The sequence below is a fragment of the Rhinatrema bivittatum genome, chromosome 6 (genome assembly GCF_901001135.1).
Source record: "Rhinatrema bivittatum chromosome 6, aRhiBiv1.1, whole genome shotgun sequence".
NCBI lineage: Eukaryota > Metazoa > Chordata > Amphibia > Gymnophiona > Rhinatrematidae > Rhinatrema > Rhinatrema bivittatum.
Genome location: NC_042620.1, coordinates 251,425,192 through 251,449,109, shown reverse-complemented (window position 1 = coordinate 251,449,109; position 23,918 = coordinate 251,425,192). Strand labels below are relative to the sequence as shown.

General features: G+C 43.2%; 1 protein-coding gene across 1 annotated transcript in view; it reads right to left on the bottom strand.

The window, feature by feature from the left end:
- Positions 1 to 23,918, bottom strand: part of LOC115094092 (trichohyalin-like) — a 157,182-nt gene that overhangs the window by 9,644 nt on the left and 123,620 nt on the right. The window contains exons 16-19 of the mRNA XM_029606790.1: positions 11,532 to 11,658; positions 8,472 to 8,526; positions 8,206 to 8,293; positions 7,823 to 7,925 (exon numbers count right to left, since the gene is read on the bottom strand). Of these exons, the coding sequence (XP_029462650.1) occupies positions 7,823 to 7,925; positions 8,206 to 8,293; positions 8,472 to 8,526; positions 11,532 to 11,658 (373 nt within the window). The remainder of the gene's footprint in view (positions 1 to 7,822; positions 7,926 to 8,205; positions 8,294 to 8,471; positions 8,527 to 11,531; positions 11,659 to 23,918) is intronic.

Below are 23,918 nucleotides of genomic sequence, written 5' to 3'. Positions count from 1 at the left end.
CTATTTTCTAAGTCAACTTAATTAATAGCAGGTAATGGACTTCTCCTCCAAGAACTTATCCAATCCTTTTTTAAACACAGCTATACTAACTGCACTAACCACATCCTCTGGCAACAAATTCCAGAGTTTAATTGTGCGATGAGTGAGAAAGAACTTTCTCCGATTAGTTTTAAATGTGCCCCATGCTAACTTCATGGAGTGCCCCTAGTCTTTCTAGTTTCTGAAAGACGGGCCAATACAGAAAAAAGTGCGGGAGAGCGCACACAAGCCATTCTCCTGTGCGCGTGATTTAGTATCGGCCCGCATACAAATGAGGGCCCGTGGTAAAAAGAGGCGCTAGGGACACTAGCGCATCCCTAGCGTCTCCTTTTTGACAGGAGCAGCAGCTGTCAGCGGGTTTGACAGCCGATGCTCAATTTTGCTGACGTCTGTTCTCGAGCTTGCTGACAGCTACAGTTTCGGAAAACAGACGCCAGCATAATTGATCGTCCGTCTTCTGACCCGCGGGCCGCCGGCCGATTTAAATTTTTTTAAAATTTTGGGGCCTCTGACTTAATATCGCTATGGGAATAACTAATAGCGCCCGCAACATGCATTTGCATGTTGCGGGTGCTATTAGTTTCGGGGGGTTGGACGCGCATTTTCGACGCGCTATTACCTCTTACTGTAACATAGAAACATAGAAATGACGGCAGAAGAAGACCAAATGGCCCATCCAGTCTGCCCAGCAAGCTTCCCTCATTTTTTCTCTCATACTTATCTGTTTCTCTTAGCTCTTGGTTCTAATTCCCTTCCACCCCCACCATTAATGTAGAGAGCGGTGATGGAGCTGCATCCAAGTGAAATATCTAGCTTGATTAGTTAGAGGTAGTAGGGGTAGTAACCGCCGCAATAAGCAAGCTACACCCATGATTATTTGTTTTTACCCAGATTATGTTATACAGCCCTTATTGGTTGTTTATCTTCTCCCCTGCCGTTGAAGCAGGGAGCTATGCTGGATATGCGTGAGGTATCAGTTTTTTTCTTCTCCCCTGCCGTTGAAGCAGAGAGCTATGCTGGATATGCATCGAAAGTGAAGTATCAGGCACAATTGGTTTGGGGTAGTAACCGCCGTAACAAGCCAGCTACTCCCCGCTTTGTGAGTGTGAATCCTTTTTTCTTTTCCCCTGCCGTTGAAGCAGAGAGCTATGCTGGAAATTCGTGATGTATCAGTCTTTCTCCCATGCCGTTGAAGCAGAGAGCCATGCTGGATATGCGTCGAGAGTGAAGTATCAGGTACATTTGGTTTGGGGTAGTAACCGCCGTAACAAGCCAGCTACTCCCCGCTTTGTGAGTGTGAACCCTTTTTTCTTCTCCCCTGCCGTTTAAGCAGAGAGCTCTGCTGGATGTGTGAAGTAACAGTTTTTTCTTCTCCCCTGCTGTTGAAGCAGAGAACTATGCTGGATATGCATTGAAAGTGAAGTATAAGAATGGAGTGATCAAGCTAGTTGAAAGGCATCAGGAATAGAGGAAGGTGGAGGTAGTAATTTGGTTATTTGGTTTGGGGTAGTAACCGCCGTAACAAGCCAGCTACTCCCGTCTTTGTGAGTGCAAATCCTTTTTTCCACATTTCCTCTTGCTGTTGAAGCTTAGAGTGATGTTGGAGTCACAGTAACCATGTGTATGTTTATTGAATAAGGGTATTGTCTCCAGGCAGTAGCCATCATTCTGGCGAGTCACCTACTCTTCATTGGCGGCCTCTTGACTTTATGGATCCACAGTGTTTATCCCACGCCCCTTTGAAGTCCTTCACAGTTCTGGTCTTCACCACTTCCTCCGGAAGGGCATTCCAGGCATCCACCACCCTCTCCGTGAAGAAATACTTCCTGACATTGGTTCTGAATCTTCCTCCCTGGAGCTTCAAATCGTGACCCCTGGTTCTGCTGATTTTTTTCTTATGGTAAAGGTTTGTCGTTGCCTTTGGATCATTAAAACCTTTCAAGTATCTGACAGTCTGTATCATATCACCTCTGCTCCTCCTTTCCTCCAGGGTGTACATATTTAGATTCTTCAATCTCTCCTCGTACGTCATGCGATGAAGATCCTCCACCTTCCTGGTCGCCCTTCTCTGTACCGCTTCCATCTTGTCTTTGTCTTTTTGTAGATACGGTCTCCAGAACTGAACACAGTACTCCAGGTGAGGCCTCACCAAGGACCTGTACAAGGGAATAATCACTTCCCTTTTCTTACTCGATATTCCTCTCTCTATGCAGCCCAGCATTCTTCTGGCTTTTGCTATCGCCTTGTCGTATTGTTTCGCAGACTTCATATCATTAGACACTATCACCCCAAGGTCCCTCTCCTGCTCCGTGCACGTCAGCCTTCCCCCCCCCCATCGAATACAGTTCATTCGGATTTCCGCTCCCCATATGCATGACTTTGCACTTCTTGGCATTGAATCTCAGCTGCCATATCTTCGACCACTCTTCCAGTTTCCTTAGATCCCGTCTCATTCTCTCCACTCCTTCCGGCGTGTCCACTCTGTTGCAGATCTTAGTGTCATCCGCAAAAAGACAAACCTTACCTTCTATCCCGTCCACAATGTCGCTCACAAAGATATTGAACAGGACCGGTCCCAACACCGATCCTTGCGGTACACCACTTAAAACCGCTCTCTCTTCAGAGAAGGTTCCGTTTACCATCACACATTGTCTTCTGTCCGTCAACCAATTTGCAATCCAGGTCACCACCTTGTCACTCACTCCCAAGCTTCTCGTTTTATTCACCAGTCTCCTGTGCGGAACCGTATCAAAAGCTTTGCTGAAATCCAAGTATATGACATCGAGCACTCTTCCTTGATCCAATTCCTTGGTTACCCAGTCAAAAAAGTCAATCAGATTTGTCTGACAGGATCTTCCCCTGGTGAATCCATGTTGCCTCTGGTCCATCAATTCTCCGGACTGTAGATAGTTCACTATTCTCTCTTTCAGCAGAGACTCCATTACTTTTCCCACCACCGAAGTGAGGCTAACCGGCCTGTAGTTGCCAGCCTCCTCCCTGTTCCCACTCTTGTGAAGCGGGACCACCACCGCTCTTCTCCAATCTCTCGGCACCACTCCCGTTTCTAGGGATCTATTGAACAGGTCGCACAGCGGACCCGCCAGAACATCTCTGAGCTCCCTCAATATCCTTGGATGAATCCCATCAGGCCCCATGGCTTTGTCCACTTTCAGGTTCTTTAGCTCTTCCCACACATTTTCTACTGTAAAAGGATTTTCATCTATTCCACTTCCCTCCAGTTTCTTGTTGTGTAGAGATGGTCCTTCTCCAGGGTCTTCTTTAGTGAACACAGAGCTGAAGTATTCATTTAATATTTCTGCCATTTCTTCGTCTGTCTCCACACATTGATCATTACCACCTTTCAATTTCACTATACCACTTTGGACCTTTCTCTTTTCGCTGATGTATCTGAAAAATGTTTTGTCACCATTTTTTATCTCCTTGGCAATCCTCTCTTCTGCTTGATTTTTTGCCAACTTGATTGTTTTCTTCGTCTCCCTCAGTTGATACAAATATTCTTCTTTGTGCTCCTCCCTTTGGGATCCTTTATATTTCTTGAATGCTGTTCTTTTAGCTTTAATTTTGTCAGCCACCTCCTTTGAGAACCAGATAGGTTTCAATTTTCTTTTGCTTTTCTTTATGTTTCTAACATATAGAGCAGTTGCCTTGGTGATTGCTCCTTTTAGATTGGTCCACTGCTGATCCACATCTCTCTCGTTCTCCCATCCTTTAAGTTCTTCCTCCAGGTACTTCCCCATTTCCTCAAAGTCTGTGTTTTTGAACTGTAAAACTCGGGTCTTTGTGGTTCTTTTCCCTATTCTATTAGTGATATTAAACCATACCGTTCGATGATCACTGCTGCTGAGGTGGGCGCTCACCTGGACATCTGAGACATTATCTGCATTATTGAGCAATAAGTCGAGTATAGCACCTTCTCTCGTGGGTTCCAACACCATTTGTTTGAACAAAGATACTTGCATGGCATCCATTATTGCTCTACTATTTTTAGTTTCTGCAGATGGGATTTTCCAGTCTACATCTGGCATATTAAAGTCACCCACGATCACCACTTCTCCCCTTCCTGCCTATCTTATGGATGTCTTCAATCAGATCTCTGTCCAGCTCTTCCTTTTGGTTTGGAGGCCTGTACACCACTCCAATATAAATGGACACTCCGTCATCTTTTTTTAGGTCGACCCATAGAGCTTCTTCTTTACCCCAACTTCCTTGTAGCTCAGATGCTTGGATGTTGTTTCTGACATAAAGAGCCACACCTCCCCCTTTTCTATCCTCTCTGTCCTTCCTTAACAAGTTGTAGCCTGGTATTGTTGTATCCCATTCATGAGATTCTGTGAACCATGTTTCTGTGATAGCAACAATGTCCAATTCTGCCTCAGCCATTAGGGCCTGCAGATCTGGGATTTTATTTCCCAAACTATGAGCATTTGTGGTCATAGCCTTCCAGGTACTCTCTTTAAGGTTATTGCTTTTCCTGGACTCCTTATGAGATATTAGTTGAGATTTGTTATTCACTTTACTCTTTCTGTTTGTAGTTGTGCCACTGTTGACAGAGTTATCCATCTCAATTAGATTTTTCTTTTGGTTATGGATCTTGAAATACTGCATGCATTGTGTTTTTTCTCTCTTTTCTGGTAATACTGCAATGTTTTTCTCAAGAACTTCCTCAGTTTTTAATATAGAGAGGGCTTGTTCTTTTTGCATTTGGTACATTGTGTGTCTCCTCATCACAGGTCTAATTCTACCAGAGCCCACTGTAATCCTGGATTGTAAAGAATTTCTTAATGACCTGTTTGAGTGGGAGGGTGTACCTGTTGGCTGCTCATCTGTCAAGAATGGGTGACTGTGGGTCCTACCTGAGCCTAATGGATCTCCTTTTCTTGACTCCTGGTTTTCCCGTGATATTGGGGAATTATTATCTGTGTAATGCAATGTGGGTGTAATACTTTTAATTGAAGCTAATTGAGCTTTTATCTCAGTCAGCTCCATTTTCAAGGAAGAGAGTTGTGCACAAATTGGGCAAGCTCTAAGTTTCCAGATGCTTTCCCTCAGAATAAAGGCTCCACAGCAGTTACATTGGATAGTCCTCATCTTGGTAGTTTGTGATTTGTATTTCCTTGACTGTTACCAATGTACTAATTTATCTCGCTGCCAATGGGAAGTTAGGCAGTCTTTATTAGAAAACAAGCCCCAGGGGTGGGTGGGTAGAGGGGTAGGGAGGGAGGGAGTCAAACAGTTTAGCCTGGGACAAGCTGGACTGTTGCCTTTGCTTTTGGTCAATTGTTTTAAAAAACAGTCTTTATGCCCCAATTTTTAGTTTGAACCGATTTTTTGTGCCAACTAACTCCAAGGGAGAGTTTAAAAGGTGTTTTAAAAGCTGGAGAGCTGTCTACTTGGAGGTTTCTTTTTTTGGTTTTTTGTTTTTTTTCCTTCTAGCTTTATTCAAACAGCAAATCAACTTACTAGATTAATAACTTACTATAAAGAAATGAAACACAGACTATAAAGAAAATTAAAAACAGACAGGAATAATCACAGAACCTTTCTACAGTAATAGTAATAACTATAAAGAAATGAAACAGACTAAGAAAATTAAAATACACAGGAATAATCACAGAACCTTGCAATAATCAAAAACCTTGCAATAATCAAAAAAATATACTTAGCCACAATGCAGATTCCACAATATAATATACACGTCCACCAGGAGAAAAACCCCTCCAGCTTGTGCTCAGGAACACAATGGCTCCCCTCCTCTACGAATACCTTGCCCGAGGTCTGGGACACACCCAATTCAGTTAGATTACGTAGAAGGGGTAAAGCTAGCACGTGAAAACGCACGTCCAAACACGAGCTAACATGCGCTCCACCGGAGCGCACTGAACTGTATTAGCTCGAGAGTAAATAACCGATTCACATCTACCCGTTCTAGACCTCTCATGATTTTAAACACCTCTATCATATCCCCCCTCAGTCGTCTCTTCTCCAAGCTGAAAAGTCCTAACCTCTTTAGTCTTTCCTCATAGGGGAGCTGTTCCATCCCCTTTACCATTTTGGTTGCCCTTCTCTGTACCTTCTCCATCGCAATTATATCTTTTTTGAGATGCGGCGACCAGAATTGTACACAGTATTCAAGGTGCGGTCTCACCATGGAGCTATACAGAGGCATTATGACATTTTCCATTTTATTCACCATTCCCTTTCTAATAATTCCCAACATTCTGGTTGATTTTGACTGCCGCAGCACACTGAGCCGACGATTTCAATGTGTTATCCACTATGACGCCTAGATCTCTTTCTTGGGTGGTAGCTCCTAACATTGTGTAACTATAGCATGGGTTATTTTTCCCTATATGCATCCCCTTGCACTTATCCACATTAAATTTCATCCTTTACCAAATCCTCTGGCAATGAATTCCAGACCTTAATTGAGCAATGAATGAAAAAATATTTTCTCCAATTTGTTTTAAATGTGCTGGTTAGTAATTTCGATGGAGTGCTCCCCAATCTTTGTATTTTTTTTTTTTAAGAGTAAACCACCAATTCATATGTAGGGGATCTACACATGAATTTAGTAAGGATATACCATTAGTGTGGCGAGAAATCTAACAGTAATCTTGTAGGTGTATAGCTCCCCCAGGTGGAAGCTGTTAATGGGTGGGTCCCTCTGGTAGATAAAGCCAGACCACTGTCTTACTGTGTGGATCCCTTATTTTCTGTTGTAGAGGGAGCATATCAGCTGTTCTCTGAATTAGTACTTCCATGAAGCCTTTTCATTGGATGGGAGTTTCTTTCCACCCTCCCTATCCTTTTCTTTTTGTAATTGACTATTTATGTTTTGAGTAGCCCTTAACTAACTGAATTCATTTCAATTATGTGCTGCTCTATCATCATAAGGGAGAGGGCTCCCTTCAAGAATCTGAGATCATCAAGATAACTTTCAGACATCCTGAGGAGGAGAGAAAGGGGAAAGGAGGAGTTGGAGTGGACCCTTAAAAGGGCCAGATCATCTGCTGGAGATAAGGAGATGATACGCATGCGTATCATCCTGATACCGAAAGGGAGAGGAGGAGGAGAAGGACTATTGCCATTCAGGTACCGTGAGGAGACAAAATAAAAGGTGGCAAAATTTGTATAAACGCATTCAGGGTTCAAACATGACCCCCCCTCCCTACCCTGGGGCTGCCAATGAAGCCAGCCCCGTCCAATAAAGTGTAAAAATAGACCGGCATGGTCACACAACGATAGCCCAATTCCCTTCACACAGGATAAAATAGAGGCCTCAGAGTAGCACCCCCCCTTGCACAAAAAATATACAAGATTGGGCCTCCCCTGGACCCCCTCCCTCACCCAACACCATTGGTATATAGTATTCTCCCGTTTCCCCCTCTCCAACCGACACCTCAAGTCAAAAAAGAATCATTGGTTTTATAGTCGACCCTCCCACTCCCCCATTACCTCTAATCAAGGCTTGCTGCTGGGCAAAAGGGCTTGCGGCACCCCCTAGCCCTGGACCCAGTCAACACCAATCCCCAAAACGGTGCAGACCTGACCTTGTCCCCTCACATGTCCGAGGTCAGATTCCTTACAGGAAGATTGTCCCCGCCATGTCTCAATGAGCCACACACACACATTTTTCCTGAGTTTTCAAATTTTGATTTAAAAATTATTTCCTGCTTCTTATATCAATCAAACATAAGAGTTAGGAGGTCGGGGAATGTATAATGATTTTCTGATGCAGTCCCAAAGCCGCCTTCTCACTCACCTTATAACCCTGGGTGCGGCTTTGACACCATCGGAGGAAGACCCCTCTTTTGGACCCTCCATACCGTCTGATATAGGCTCCGGAGTCCTCCGCCCATGCCTCACTACAAAAAAAAAACAACAAAAAACAAAAAAACACATCAGTACAGCTCTCAGTTCCAAGTTTAATTCAAAAGCTAGCTTCCCCTCCCTCAGAAGCCTAACCAGAGAACCATCCATACTCACAGGAGACCCAAGATCTTAATAAAGAAGAATAAGAAAGATGAGAGTCTCCAGCCCAATTCTCCCATCACCTGAGAGTTAGAGCCTCCTGTCCCCTTTTCCCTGCTGACTGTCTCTGACTGTGACCCTATCTCGATGATGTTATAAGTAGCATGGACTGACCTCAGCTTCTCTCGAGTGGTCTCCATGGCATGAGGGATAGGTCTTGACTGGTGTGTATCCCCCTCTTTTGTCGTCGTCACTCGAGTCTCTGTAAATGAGAACCAGACACTTGTCAGCTTAAGGGATTGAGATCTGTTCATACCCGCTCCCCATGTTTACTCTTCCTCCATATTCTAAGTTACTGCTCCTGAGTTTTCCCCTAAGGGGGGTGGTCAACACTTGTGACCCAGGAAAGAGGAGAGAACTATTTGCCATGGCATTCTCACCTATCAGGGCTGGGGTCCTAAGGCTGCGCTGGCTGTTGCTCTTTACCACATCACCCTGTGAGAGATAGAGAGAGAGAGATGCCTGGTTACAATTAGCACTGCATGTGAGATACACATGGATCTTGTAAGCAAGAGATGAAAGAGCTGGCACCAAGATATAGGGAGCCCAACTTTCAAACCTGTCCACAGTACACCATTGCTATGCGTAAGTGGGCCCTTGGAGATTTATGCTAGAATTTTATAAGCTGTGTGGCAGGGGCTGCACAGTTTAAAGAATACCACATATTTCTGCCCTGAAAGTATGCACGTATGTTTCAGTACGTGCATAAATTTGTAATGCAGAAGCATATTTCTTTCCATTTTATAAAAATACACGCATACATTTTACACGTGTAATACCCTGGAAATAAACGTGGAGGCAAGTATTTTATAAGGCAGGGTTAGGCAATTCCTGTCCTGGAGTGCCAGAAACCCGTCTGATTTTCAGGACATCCACAACGAATGTGTGTGAAATATATTTGCATACAATGGAGGTAGTTCTTGCAAATCTACCTCATACATTTTCATTGTGCACATCCTGAAAATCAGACTTGTTTGTGACATTCCAGGACGGAATTTGCCTACCCCTGTTATAAAGTATGGTATTTTTCTGCAATCATTGCTGTTACTACACTTATGAAAATACTTACTTGCACACATACTTGGAATCAGTACCTCACTAATATCCCCAGCACTTCACCAGAGATTCATGTATATCCTCCAGCATGTCACCCTGAACCCACACCAGTTCACCCAGACCTCCAACCCAGAAACTACAGACAAAAGGCAAGGGTGATTTCAATTGCATGAGTCAATTAGCAGGTGTTAAAAGTGTACGGACAAGATCAGAAACATAATGCATGTATACTGCTTACGAAACAGCAACTTGTGTGCATACTTCCAAACCCTGGTCTAGAACACCCCTAAACAACCCCTTTTTTTCCATTAATATTTACGCAGGATATTCCAAGTATGCAACCCCTGTTGAACTCTTAAAACTTTCCTACCATGAATAAAGCATCTCTCCTGAGAAGGGGTGAAGGGACAGTTCAATGTAGGGAGTGAACTGAAGGTGGGTCTCCATGGACTAAGGTCATCAGATAATAGGGACAGTCTTAAGAATCAGACCATCAGCTCTAGGCAAAATATGTGCTAAAGGAAAATTGGTTCTTATCTGCTAATTTTCGTTCCTGTAGTACCACGGATCAATCCAGACTCCTGGGTTTTGCCTCTCCTCCAGCAGATGGAGACAGAAAAGTTTTGACTGACACTGCCCTATACCATGAGGTGCCACCTGCAGTCCGACAGTATTGAACTGTACCCAAGCCAGATGAACAAAATATCTAGCAAACGCTAACTATAACTAATTTTGTCTCCCAGACGAGCAGAGGGATGAAGAAACCATGCAAACTTAAAGCCCTGTCCATCTCTAGGTGGAACCGGAAACCAGAGCCATTCCTCAGAGCAAACCTAATAACTGATCGAGTGGACTCTCTCCTTTCCTCTTTCCTGAGCTGGGTGGGACTCCGGACTGATCCGTGGTACAGGAACGAAAATTAGCAGGTAAGAACCAATTTTCCTTTCCCTGTATGTACCCGGATCAGTCCAGATTCCTGGGATGTACCAAAGCTTCCCTATCCAGGGTGAGACCTCGAGAGTCCCACTCAAAGCACACTTTCTCTAAAACCCCAGAACCTGAGGCCTGGACATCCAAACGATAGTGACTGGCTAAAGTGTGTAAGACTTCCAAGTAGCCGCTCTACAAATCTCCTGCGGCGAAAGTTACTGTCTGTATTAGTGTATATAATTATGTCTTTCGTGAGAGAAAAATACTGTCATATAGTTATGACTGATTGCAGTCTTAAAAAAAAAGTTCTTGTTTCATGCTTTACGGCTCTCACTTTTCCTTCAGTATTTTAGGGAGTGCTGTATATTTTTGCTAAGGTAACACAGGCACACAGTACTGCACAGGTTTGTGGAATGTTTGTAGGATGATATAGTTCTTTCACTACTTTTTTTAGGCAGCCTGGCATATCTTACCCAATTCTGCCCCCCCCCCCCCCCCCAGCAAGCCCTTCTTCTAACATGAAGTTTGCAAAGCTTCAAGGTCACGAGCAGTAGTGATCACAAAACGGAGATAAGACTTAAAAGGATAGGACTGCTACTTGCTAGGGTCCAGCTAGCATAGTAAACGTTAAGGTTTAACTCTTACTTCGCTTTATCAGTCAAAAGTATAGCACAAGTGGTTTTGGTGAAAGCTGAGCACTGAAACATTTGGCAATTGCCCAGGCCGTCATGGATATATACAACTGCTACATGTGCTGATTTCTGATTATTATTTTAAGGCGTTTCAGAATTTGGCAATTAATAGCCGTGAACGAAGACATGGAAATCCGCCATCTTGGAGGTCATATGCAGTGGGGATTTTTCTTGTCAGTAGCTTGGAAAAATTTCAGGAATTGTTCTGAGCATGCGCAAGCTAAGGACATAATTTATTTATTTTATTTATTTAGTGATTTTTTATATACCGTGGCACGTTAAAAACATCACCTCTGTTTACAACAAACAATAATTCAGCAACAGGCTTTACAGACAACGTGAATAATATACAGATGCAAGGGAATGGGGGGGGGGACGACTGCCGACTAGAGCGGAACAGACACAGAAAAAAGATTCAGCCTCTCCGGTATTGTACATCTGTTTGTTTTGTTTTGTTATTTGTCTCAGGTGCTCTCAAACACCTGTTCTGTACATATATTATCCAGAAAATATAGCTGTTCATTATTTCACGGTCAGTGTTTGTGTAATTCAGACTGCAAGGCAAATAAGGAAAAAAACCCATTACACTGCCTAAGCTTTGAATTCCAGTTTTCCTCTGCAGCGAGCGAGTACAGAAAGCAGCTCAGCTGGAAGGAGACTGTGGTCCCCATTCAGCTACATCCGCTCTGAGGTGATACAGTCATGGTGGATGAAGACCCACACTTGGGAGCAGGGGAAGCTCTCGCCCCTTACATATCTTACCGTGGGGGGAGAAACAACTGCCCAAGGGGAAATATGCCTTCCTCTCCCTGGAAATGTGCCATTCACCACTGGAGTCTCCATATTTGATATTCTCGTTGCTGTCTGGCCAGTAACTATGGAATCCACGCTGAAAGGAAAATATAGATCAAAAACTTATTAAGATCAAAATTGAGTAGAAGTTTGCAAATAAGTGCCAAAGATTCGAGAAATAGTCTGATGCCCCTGCTCTTATAATCTATCCAGATATGCATGTCCACCGAAAACTAGATTGAAACTTTCCTCATTTATATCGCTCATGAGGAAGGAGTAGCAGGTGAAATCATGACAGCAGGGAACTAATAAACTGAGAAAGTTCTACCATTATCCATTGAGGTCCATGTGAGCCTGGGTGCACTGTAGATGTGATGCAATCAGGCCCAGGGAGGGAAGGAGGGAAACTACCCTTGTAATCCAACAAGAAGCACTGAGAGTATATCTCATTAGGCACACTTCATACACAGCCTCTGGTAGTTATCTCATTGTCTTCCATATCCCCTTTCATACAGAGCAACCTCCTGAGCGGAGATAAAAACAGATTGGAACTTTTATTTAAGTGTCGACAAGATCATTCAGGACAGTAGATCTTTGCTACAAATAACAACTATTAATTCAGCGGCTGATACTGAATGTCTGTTTCTCAGTAGTAAACAGTGATATTTATAGCAGGGAACTCAGTTTCACTCCCACAGTGCCCTCTCCACTCCCATCTTTCTCCCTACCTAAGTCACCAGCAATCTAGTTTCCTCAGTCCCCTCCCACCCGCCTCCCCCAGGTCTCCAGCAGTCCCGTTCTCTCAACTCTCTCTTCCCAAGACACAAAAGACATTTGGAACCCATATGGCATTAGCGCTGTTGTTAAATAAAAGGAAAGAATGTATGGCACTGTATGGACTGTTCTGTTACAAATACATATGTATTTGAGGCAATCAGGATAAACACAGTTTAATTCCTAATAATATGTAGAAAGATGGAGCTCTGACATGGCTATTTTTTGTTACTTTTGTTGAGGATGTATATAGAGGATAGGCCATGTGGATTCAGAATAGTTTGAAGGCCACAGGCCAAACTCTGAGTGAACTCCTGTTTACTGCCTTGCACTGTGAAATGTTTATGAACAGGCAAGAGTGTTTGTTTAGTTATTCCACTAAGTCTATGATGAGAAAACTAGCAATTAACTTATACTAAAGCCTGAGAGAGAGAATGAAGGCTGCACCTCTGTTTCTGAAAACTGATAAGAACTCAGAGGGAGGGAACGCTGTTATTTTCACAAGTGTTTGTAGTGTATAAAGGGAGACAGCGAGAGAGGGAGAGAGAGAGAGAGAGAGAGCGAGCCCTGGACGTGAAGGTACGGCTGATCCTTTGGAAAGGTAAGCTTTTAATATCTATGTAGCAATTGTTATTATCTACCATCACTTCTTCTATACAATCTGATTTTATTTGTTCTATCCTCCTATTGCTAAAATAAACCTACTTTACCTGGAACCGTGATGTAGTGAATCAAAGTTTGTGTGTGGCCCTTTGTGTAGGGGATAAGCTCCTGGGTTCAAGCCCCCAGGTATAATCCCAGTAATTGTGTGTTTATATGAGATTAGCCATAAGAACATGCCATACTGGGTCAGACTAAGGGTCCTTCAAACCCAGCATCCTGTTTCCAACAGTGGCCAATCCAGGCTACAAGTACCTGGCAAGTACCCAAAAACTATCCCATGCTACTGATGCTAGTAATATCAGTGGCTATTTTCTAAGTCAATTTGATTAATAGCAGATAATGGACTTCTCCAAGAACTTATCCAAACCTTTTTTAAACCCAGCTACACTAACTGCACTAACCACATCCTCTGGCAACAAATTCCAGAGCTTTATTGTGCGTTGAGTGAAAAAGAACTTTCTCCGATTAGTTTTAAATGTGTTACATGCTAACCTCATGGAGTTCCCCCTAGTCTATTATATGAAAGAGTAAATAACCGATTCACATCTACCCATTCTAGACCTTTCATGATTTTAAACATCTCTATCATATCCCCCTCAGCCGTCTCTTCTCCAAGCTGAACAGTCCTAACCTCTTTAGTCTTTCCTCATAGAGGAGCTGTTCCATCCCCTTTAGCATTTTGGTCACTCTTCTCTGTACCTTCTCCATCGCAATTATATCTTTTTTGAGATGCGGTGACCAGAATTGTACACAGTATTCAAGGTGAGATCTCACCAGGGAGCGATACAGAGGCATTATGACATTTTCCGTTTTATTCACCATTCCCTTTCTAATAATTCCCAACATTCTGTTTGCTTTTTTGACTGCCGCAGCACACTGAACCGACGATTTCAATGTGTTATCCACTATGATGCCTAGATCTCTTTCTTGGGTGCTAGCTCCTAATATGGAACCTAACATCGTGTAACTACAGCATGGGTTATTTTTTCCTATATGCATCACCTTGCACTTAACCACATCATGACCTTAAATTCTTTGTTCTTAAGCAACCACAATGCCCTGAAAGAGGTGGTGATTTTTCCTTTGCCTTGACCTGCAAAGAGCAACGTTGGATTTTTTTTTAAATTCAACTCCTTAATTCCCCAGGGCAGAACCATAAGGTAGAATGGTCACCTTTTTTCTAACTGATTATTTAAAGGCTGTCTGTTTTGCTCCTCTGATTGCTTTTTGCACACTGAGTATGTTGCCCTACTCATACCATGGTTTCTTTCCCTGTCATCTCCTACCTATTTCTGTCACATGATCTTTTGGCGCGGTTTTGACTTAGCATTTATTCTGAAGCGGTTCCCAGTCCCATGTAGTGTACAGTCGCACTACCTGCTGCAGGGAGCGCTGCCAGAAAGTGTTTGTAAGTTTACATATATTCCTTGTTCTTTCTCTTTGAGCTTCTGTTCTTAGTCCGTGGTTCTCTTTTTCAGAATAAAGAGTCTTGCTCGGATAAGCGTCGTGCTAAGGGCCGGATTTACGCACATGGGGTGTGTGTGTGTGTGTTACGCGCGCCAGGCCTATTTTATAAAGGCCTGGCGACGCATGTAAAGCCCCAGGACGCGTCTAAGTCCCGGGGCTTTGAAAAAGGGATGGGGCGGGGAGGGGTCAGGCAGCCTGCTGGCACAGTTGTGTGCCAGCAGGCTGCCGGTGCGCGCAACCCATGCCTGCCTAGAGGCAGGCGCAGAAGGTAAACAAAAGTCAGGGGGGGGAGGGAACGGGTAAAGGCATGTTATAAAATCGGGCGTCCATGTGTACCTTTACCCGTTCCCTCCCCCCCTGACTTGTTTACCTTCTGCGCCTGCCTCTAGGCAGGCATGGGTTGCGCGCACCGGCAGCCTGCTGGCACACAACTGTGCCAGCAGGCTGCCTGACCCCTCCCCCCCATCCCTTTTTCAAAGCCCCGGGACTTAGACGCGTCCCGGGGCTTTACATGCGTCGCCAGGCCTTTATAAAATAGGCCTGGCGCGCGTAACACACACACACACACACACACACCCCCCACGTGCGTAAATCCGGCCCTTAGCACGACGCTTATCCGAGCAAGACTCTTTATTCTGAAAAAGAGAACCACGGATTTTATAACATGCGCGTACATGTTATAAAATCGGGCGTCCATGTGTGCACACCAGGTAGCGTGCGCACATGTACGCCTGCGCGCTTCTTTTAAAATCTACCCCTAAGCGTTTAAATTCTTGTAAGGAAATCCTTTGTCCTGCTGATTTTTAAGTTTATTATTAAAAAATAATAAACACTGTTTTCTCCTATTTGTCTGCAGCGACACACGTCGGGACTGTTTCCCCGAAGCCTTCAAAGTTCTTCCTCTTCTCAATCAAATAATTTGAAGTTATTTTTGTGCCTCTGTTTTCCTGTCTCTCGTTGAACCCCACATGATTAAATGCCATGGTAGGCACAGCACCAGTGGATTTTCTTTCCCGTTCATTGCTTCTCACTGTCCTCTTACTTGCCTTTTGCTTTTTAGCAAGATCTGATGGGATTGTTCAAGGTACTACATTACTAATAAGTTCCCTCATTGCGTAGAGAGCACTTCAAAAATTTGTAGGTTTGTTTTGGTTTCATCATTTAACGCTTTAGAAAAGCTGAAAAGACTGTGCCTTTTTTTTTTTTTTTTTTTAAAACAACACTCCTGTATTTCTACATTCTTAGATACTATTGCTGCACCCGTAACACTTTATCCCATTATTGAACGGCATTTGAGGTTGAGCAGGAGGTATATATTTGCATTAATGTACTTCTATGGTATGTCCTCCTTTTTGAAAAATTCTAGTTTATTGTTAAAATTGCTGGGGTCTTTGTATTTGCCTACTGTTCTTACTTGTGACTTGTCTTTTATTTACAGATGTGAATGCCCGCCGGTCTCCCTGATGCAGTCACGGTGCGAAACACGGCCGTGTGAGAGCTCCATCTTTCTACATATTAGGAATTAAAAATTGTGTTTTATCCTGATTACCTCAAATAAATATGCAAGTTAATTAATATAACAGATCTGTCCACACCGTCTTTCCTTTTGTGTCTTCACATGTGTGTCCCCTTTACTCCTCACTGTCCTTGTGATTAGCCGTATTGTAACATGTATTAGGTATGGACTTAGCCTTCAGAAAACCATGAATAAACAATTAAATAATAAACCTCTCATACCATAACAGCACTAACTGCTGGCACTCAAACCCCACCTATGAAAAGGCAACACTGCAAATATTACATCAGGCCCTAAAACACCAATACACCACCTATTAGGTAAAAGAATAAGTCAGGCTGCCTAAAAATACATGTAAAATTAAAAAAAAAAAACAACAAACCTGTATCTAAACATGTTATACAAAACTTTTAAAATGGCATAGATCCCCAATTCAGATGTCAAATCAGAGACCTTTACATCCAAATACGGGTCCAATATTGTCTCAATAGCTCACATACAGTAGTTTTGGATAATATTTACATAGATTAAAAAAAAAAAGGCTATTACAGTCTGCCAAGAATACAGTTTACCCCATGAGACAATATGCCGTCTCAAAACACTAACTCCCAAGACTCAAACAGCAAAAACTCTTCCCAGACAAGAGCAGTACTGCAAATATTACATCAAAATATTTCAAAACAGCAGACACATCAAATAACATTCAACAATTAAAACTACTAGAGTTTTAAAAAATCCTCCCCTCTCCAAAGTCATTTCCATTCACCTTGAGATGGTCTTGGATTAATGGGGGAGGGGAAGTTTGCACAAATTGTATCCTCTCTCTTTCCCATACACACAGTCTAACAGACATACTCACTCGCATATACACACAGACACTCTCTCACAATCAATGGCTCTCCCCCTCACACACAGGCACACCCTCATGCTCAATGGCTCGCTCTCCCTCACACACACAGGCATACTCTCACACTCAATGGCTCTTACAACACACAGGCATTCTCCGTAAGTGGCTCCCACTCAGTGGATCTCTCACACAAACACACATAGGCTCTCACACACTCCCTCTCTCACACTCACTCGCTTAGGCTCAGGGCCTCCTCCCTCTTGCCTCTTCTTCAGGCTGCCAGGTCACGGGTCCACTCTTCTTCAGCCACCGCAGGATGGGTTCTATGGTGGCCTACCAGCTCTCATTGTGTTCAGCCACCAGCGGGATGAGGTCATGAGATCTCCTCTCCTTCAGCGATCACAGGATGAGCTCTACAGTGGCCTTCCAGCTCTTGTAATCTTCAGCCATCATGGAACGGGCTCTGTGATGGCCACAGCCAGTGAGGTGGGATCCACTGGCAGCTGCTGAGAGGCAGGGTCTCCTTTCTTTTTCAGCCATCATGGGATGGCATCCATGGTGGCCTGTCAGAACTCGATATCTTCAGCTGCCAGTGGGATGGGATCCACTGGCAGCTGCCAGATTATGGGGTTCTCTTATGTTTGGGTGAGCAATGCCATCCTCACTAGCCCATGGTAGTGGCACGGTCCATAGCCAGAGTCACGCTTAAGCAACATATTTCCTGCTGCCGCAGGGCCAATCTTGTGGTAAGAGCTGCAAGATTAGCCCCGCGAAACATGGAGATGACGTCCACTTAAATGCGACTCCTGCTGCCAGCTGTTAAGGCAAAACAGTGGATCGTGTGGCTGCCAGCTGCAATGGTTTCAGCTGGGGCTTGGTTTTTCCCTGCCTGATCAGATGTATAAAACTGGGGTGGCACTTGCTACCCCTAATGACTCCTATGACTGTAGCTGATAAATAATGCAAAAAAAAAAAAAAAAAAAAAATTGTGTTGCGTCCGGTCTCAGATGGCTTCGCCAGACATGCTTCATCTTTATTTCAGCCTTCTCCACCAGTCTCGAGAGAATCGCGTCCGTAGTGTCTCCTTGCCGCACCCTCTGGCGTCCTCGGAGCGGCTTTGGCGCGGTGTCCCGCCATGTTGTCCTGAGGCCTCCTAGGGCGCGCACGCCTCACGTCTTATAGTAGTGTTGGCGTGAACCTCGGGGGCGTCCCCCTCGAGTGACATCACTGCTTCAGACTACAAAAGGTTGCCCATTTGCTGACTCTCGCCGAGTTAGCAACAGATTGGATTTGTTTCGGTCTGAAGCTGCTCTGCTGCTTCTGCAAGCTATCAACACCCTCCGGGGTTCTACTAAGCTGGGTACTCGCTCCTCTGGGGCCCTTTGCTTATTTCCAGGTGCCTATCCTGGTGCCTCATTCCTCGAGGGCCTGTGTGTCTATCCTGGTGCCCACTACCAATTCTTCTACCTGCTGAACACTACCTATCAGCTACAGAGAGTGAGTACTACCTCTCCCAATCTGTTCATCTACAGCTCCTCATTGTCTATGTACATCGGGCCCTACACCACCACTGTGGAATGGGACTCCTCTGCCGAGGATCACAGACTGTTACCTATCCTCTCTCTACTGCTTATTGGGAACTCTATCTACTCAGCTACAAGGGAGTGTGTAATAACATCTGCCAGTCTGTCTCTCCTACAGTGCCTCACTGGATATCTGCATCGGGGCCTTATACCACCATTGTGGGATGGGTCTCCTCCACAGAGGATCACAGACTGTTGCTATCTAATCCACTCTCTACTGCCACCTCTGGTGAACCATACAAGCTGCATAATAAAGATTTGTGAATCTGAGTCTAGCCTGGTGCTACAGTTCCCTACGGGGCTCCTCCCCGTGGGAGTCACTATCACTGTTGCCCCTAAGAATCCACCAAACACCTCGATATCACAACAAATTATTTAGGACTGGGGATTCAGTGTATTCCTTGACAGTCCTGACTGCCCCTCACTGCTGTTTCTTCAGTTGGACTCAAAGAAATTTTAATCTTTTATTACTGTATCAACCTACACCAGTTTCAAATTCTCTGCTTCATGATTTAATTGAACATATTAGTGAATGTTCAATCAGGAGTTCTTATTTTATTACCTTAGGTGGTTTTAATATGCATGCAGATGAACCATTTAAGCCAATTAAGCATCAATTCTTTTCAGCAATGGCCAAATTAGATCTGACACAACGGGTTAGATGAAGATTTAGTTTTTTACCAATTTCCCAATCAAGCAGTGAATTGTATCCCATTTTCATGGACTGATCTATTAGTGACTTTTTCTTTACCTGGTCAGATGTAATTCCCCCTTTCCAAACAGCTGATAAGATTCCAGTTGGGAGACCAGGGATATTCATCTGAAACTTTGGCAGAGAATTTAAATTTTCCTGAAGATTTTATTAACCTCCCATTAAAGGAGGAACTCTACATTAAAAAAAAGGCAGATAACCAAGTACCTCTGATTTCATACATTTTACAAAGAACTCATAATAACCCTCCTTCGTATCATCTTGGTCCATGTATTTTAAAACAGCAAACCATTCTGGCGGAAAGAAAATGCAACTACAAATTGGTGAAGAATGAAATCTAGTAGCCAGCATGATCTTTGAGAAATTAAGGGAGCTAAAAAGGATTACTTTAAGAAAACCCTTAAATTAGCAGAGAGCAGAGCTCAGGAAATTTTTAAATTCAATTAATTTCTGGTGCTATCTCAAATTCATGTATCTTTAGCCTAGGGCCCAGAGTGCACTCTGTGGAAAATTTTGTGGATGCTTTTAAAGCTAAAATTCATAAAATTCAGTTTGATTTTGATACTAGCATATATTTAACTTCTGCTGTTGATGAAACTGAGGATTCCTGCTTTATATGCTTGCCAATCTGGACTCACTGTTTCACTATTCATTGATGTACCTCTGGTTGGCTTACAACTTGTTCTCAAGTAGATGAATTCATGTTCCTCTTCAATTGATCCTTATGCCTTTTAAGTGTATAAAAAAATCCAATTTGCATTTTTTTTCTCTAGCTTTCCCAGATCGTCAATGACAATCTTGCAGATGGGTTTTACCAGAGATCTTAGAGACTGCAAGCATGCACCCTGCACTGAAAAAAGAAAACTTCAATCTGAGCTTTACTAACAATTTTAGGCCAATTTCTAATCTCCCAAGCTTATCCAAGATATTCGGGGAAATTGTCTTGGATTAATTAATCAAACCTTTGTTCTTCACCCACCCTAGACAATCGGGTTACAGGAAAATGCGTCAGCACAGAACCTGCTCTGCTTGCCCTGGTAAACAAACTCAGACTACATCTGGATAACGAGAAGGACGCTCTTCTGGTCCTTCTAAATACGAGTATGGCATCTGGTACTATTGATCACCAGCTTTTAATCTGGTGTTTTAGAGAAATTGGTTTACAAGGAATTGTTCTAAATTGGTTCATCTGTGCGGTTCCACAGGGTTTTGTTTTTTTGTTTTTTTTTTACTTTCGCCCTCTCTTTTTAATCTTTAGATGGCACCCTTGGCTACTCTCATTCGAAGCCAAGGTTATAGCCGTTTGCTTTATGCTGATGACATCCAGATGGTAGCATTTTTTAAGACAGAGATTCAAATGAATTGTTAAATTCAATGACTTTCTGATGAGGACCGCTGAATGGCTTTCTCAGTCTAGACTCAAAGTCAATCCTGACAAATTGGAAGCTATGCAGAATACTTAGAGAAAGAATAACTTTGCACTCTACCCCCCTCAGATGGCAAGATGCACAATTCCACTTAAAACTCCAGTCATGTTCTTAGAGGTCAAGATGAATTCAGATCTTGTTTTCTTCCGCCATCAAATTTCAAGTTCTGTTCAATGCTCAGTCATTTTGCTGCATTTCATTCAAAGGTTGTGTCCTTGGCAGTGGTGTGGCCATGGTGGGCCTAGGTGGGCAGTTGCCCACCCCAATTTGAACTCAAAGCCCACTCAACCGGAACTCGAAGAAGCTTGTTCAAGTAATGCCATGGTGGGATCCTATCCCCGCAATGGCGAAGAAGAGCCGAAACTGCAAGGCTGCCACGGGAACCCATCTCCATGGCAGCAGAAGTAGAACTTTTAGGGGAGGTGAAAGAAGCTATTTTAGCCAAAAGATCTTCATTCAAAAATTGGAAGAAGGATCCAACAGAAGAAAATAGGATAAGCATAAACATTGGCAAGTTAAATGTAAGACATTGATAAGACAGGCTAAGAGAGAATTTGAAAAGAAGTTGGCTGTAGAGGCAAAGACTCACAGTAAAAACTTTTTAAAATATATCCGAAGCAGAAAGCCTGTGAGGGAGTCAGTTGGACCGTTAGATGATCGAGGGGTTAAAGGGGCACTTAGAGAAGATAAGGCCATCGCGGAAAGATTAAATGATTTCTTTGCTTCGGTGTTTACTGAAGAGGATGTTGGGGAGGTACCCGTAATGGAGAAGGTTTTCATGGGTAATGATTCAGATGGACTGAATCAAATCACGGTGAACCTAGAAGATGTGGTAGGCCTGATTGACAAACTGAAGAGTAGTAAATCACCTGGACCGGATGGTATACACCCCAGAGTTCTGAAGGAACTAAAAAATGAAATTTCAGACCTATTAGTAAAAATTTGTAACTTATCATTAAAATCATCCATTGTACCTGAAGACTGGAGGATAGCAAATGTAACCCCAATATTTAAAAAGGGCTCCAGGGGCGATCCGGGAAAACTACAGACTGGTTAGCCTGACTTCAGTGCCAGGAAAAATAGTGGAAAGTGTTCTAAACATCAAAATCACAGAACATATAGAAAGACATGGTTTAATGGAACAAAGTCAGCATGGCTTTACCCAGGGCAAGTCTTGCCTCACAAATCTGCTTCACTTTTTTGAAGGAGTTAATAAACATGTGGATAAAGGTGAACCGGTAGATATAGTATACTTGGATTTTCAGAAGGCGTTTGACAAAGTTCCTCATGAGAGGCTTCTAGGAAAAGTAAAAAGTCATGGGATAGGTGGCGATGTCCTTTCGTGGATTGCAAACTGGCTAAAAGACAGGAAACAGAGAGTAGGATTAAATGGGCAATTTTCTCAGTGGAAGGGAGTGGACAGTGGAGTGCCTCAGGGATCTGTATTGGGACCCTTACTGTTCAATATATTTATAAATGATCTGGAAAGAAATACGACGAGTGAGATAATCAAATTTGCAGATGACACATAATTGTTCAGAGTAGTTAAATCACAAGCAGATTGTGATAAATTGCAGGAAGACCTTGTGAGACTGGAAAATTGGGCATCCAAATGGCAGATGAAATTTAATGTGGATAAGTGCAAGGTGATGCATATAGGGAAAAATAACCCATGCTATAATTACACGATGTTGGGTTCCATATTAGGTGCTACAACCCAAGAAAGAGATCTAGGTGTCATAGTGGATAACACATTGAAATCGTTGGTTCAGTGTGCTGCGGCAGTCAAAAAAGCAAACAGAATGTTGGGAATTATTAGAAAAGGAATGATGAATAAAACGGAAAATGTCATAATGCCTCTATCGCTCCATGGTGAGACCGCACCTTGAATACTGTGTACAATTCTGGTCGCTGCATCTCAAAAAAGATATAATTGCGATGGAGAAGGTACAGAGAAGGGCTACCAAAATGATAAGGGGAATGGAACAACTCCCCTATGAGGAAAGACTAAAGAGGTTAGGACTTTTCAGCTTGGAGAAGAGACGACTGAGGGGGGATATGATAGAGGTGTTTAAAATCATGAGAGGTCTAGAACGGGTAGATGTGAATCGGTTATTTACTCTTTCGCATAGTAGAAAGACTAGGGGACACTCCATGAAGTTAGCATGGGGCACATTTAAAACTAATCTGAGAAAGTTCTTTTTTACTCAACGCACAATTAAACTCTGGAATTTGTTGCCAGAGAATGTGGTTCGTGCAGTTAGTATAGCTGTGTTTAAAAAAGGATTGGATAAGTTCTTGGAGGAGAAGTCCATTACCTGCTATTAAGTTCACTTAGAGAATAGCCACTGCCATTAGCAATGGTTACATGGAATAGACTTAGTTTTTGGGTACTTGCCAGGTTCTTATGGCCTGGATTGGCCACTGTTGGAAACAGGATGCTGGGCTTGATGGACCCTTGGTCTGACCCAGTATGGCATTTTCTTATGTTCTTATGTTCTTAACTTTGGCTATGTGGCTGCACCTAATGAAAAGGCCCTGCATGTTTGTGGGTTAGAATGGGAGCTTGAATGTGTGTCTATGTGTCAGTGAGAATGGGAGCCTGGGTGTGTGTGTATGTGTGCGTGAGAATGGGAGCCTGAATCTGTGTATGTGGGTGAGAAAGGGAGCCTAAATCCGTGTATGTGGGTGAGAATTGGAGCTTGAATATGTGTAATGTGGGTGAGAATGGTTGCCTGTGTGTGCGTCTCTGTATGTATATGAATTGGAGCCTGGGTGTGGGTCTGTGTGTGCATAAGAATGGGGGGATGAGAGTAAGAGCTTATGTGTATGAGGGCATCTGTGAGAGAAATTGTGTGTGTGTGTGTGAGAGAGAGGGAGAGAGAAGAGAACAGTAGTAGAAGAGAGACACTGAAAAGGAATTAGGAAATGAGCGACAAGGGAAAAATGGGGGGGGGGGGGGGGGGGGGAAAGAGACTAGGACCAACTGATTAGAAAACTATAAAGATCAGACAACAGAGGTCAAAAGAATTATTTTTAGATTTTAGCAATTTGAATATGGGAATATGCATTTCTTAATATTTTTGTATTTTGCTCTTCAGCATTCTACTGTTCATATTCTAGTTTCTCAGGATATTTTGGTTTTATCTGCATGTTTCTAATTTGTAGTCTCTTATTTCTATATTAGGTAAAGGTTGGTCTCTGTTTTGCCTGTGTGCATGTGACTGAAGTGCAGTATATCTGCTCGCATGTAGTTTTTTGTAGTAGTCCAGCTTGTTCTGTTATTCCAGTAGGTGATGTATTAATGTTCTAGGGCCTGGTGTGATATTTGCATTGGTGCTTTTTCATAAAGTCACTGTTATTTGAAT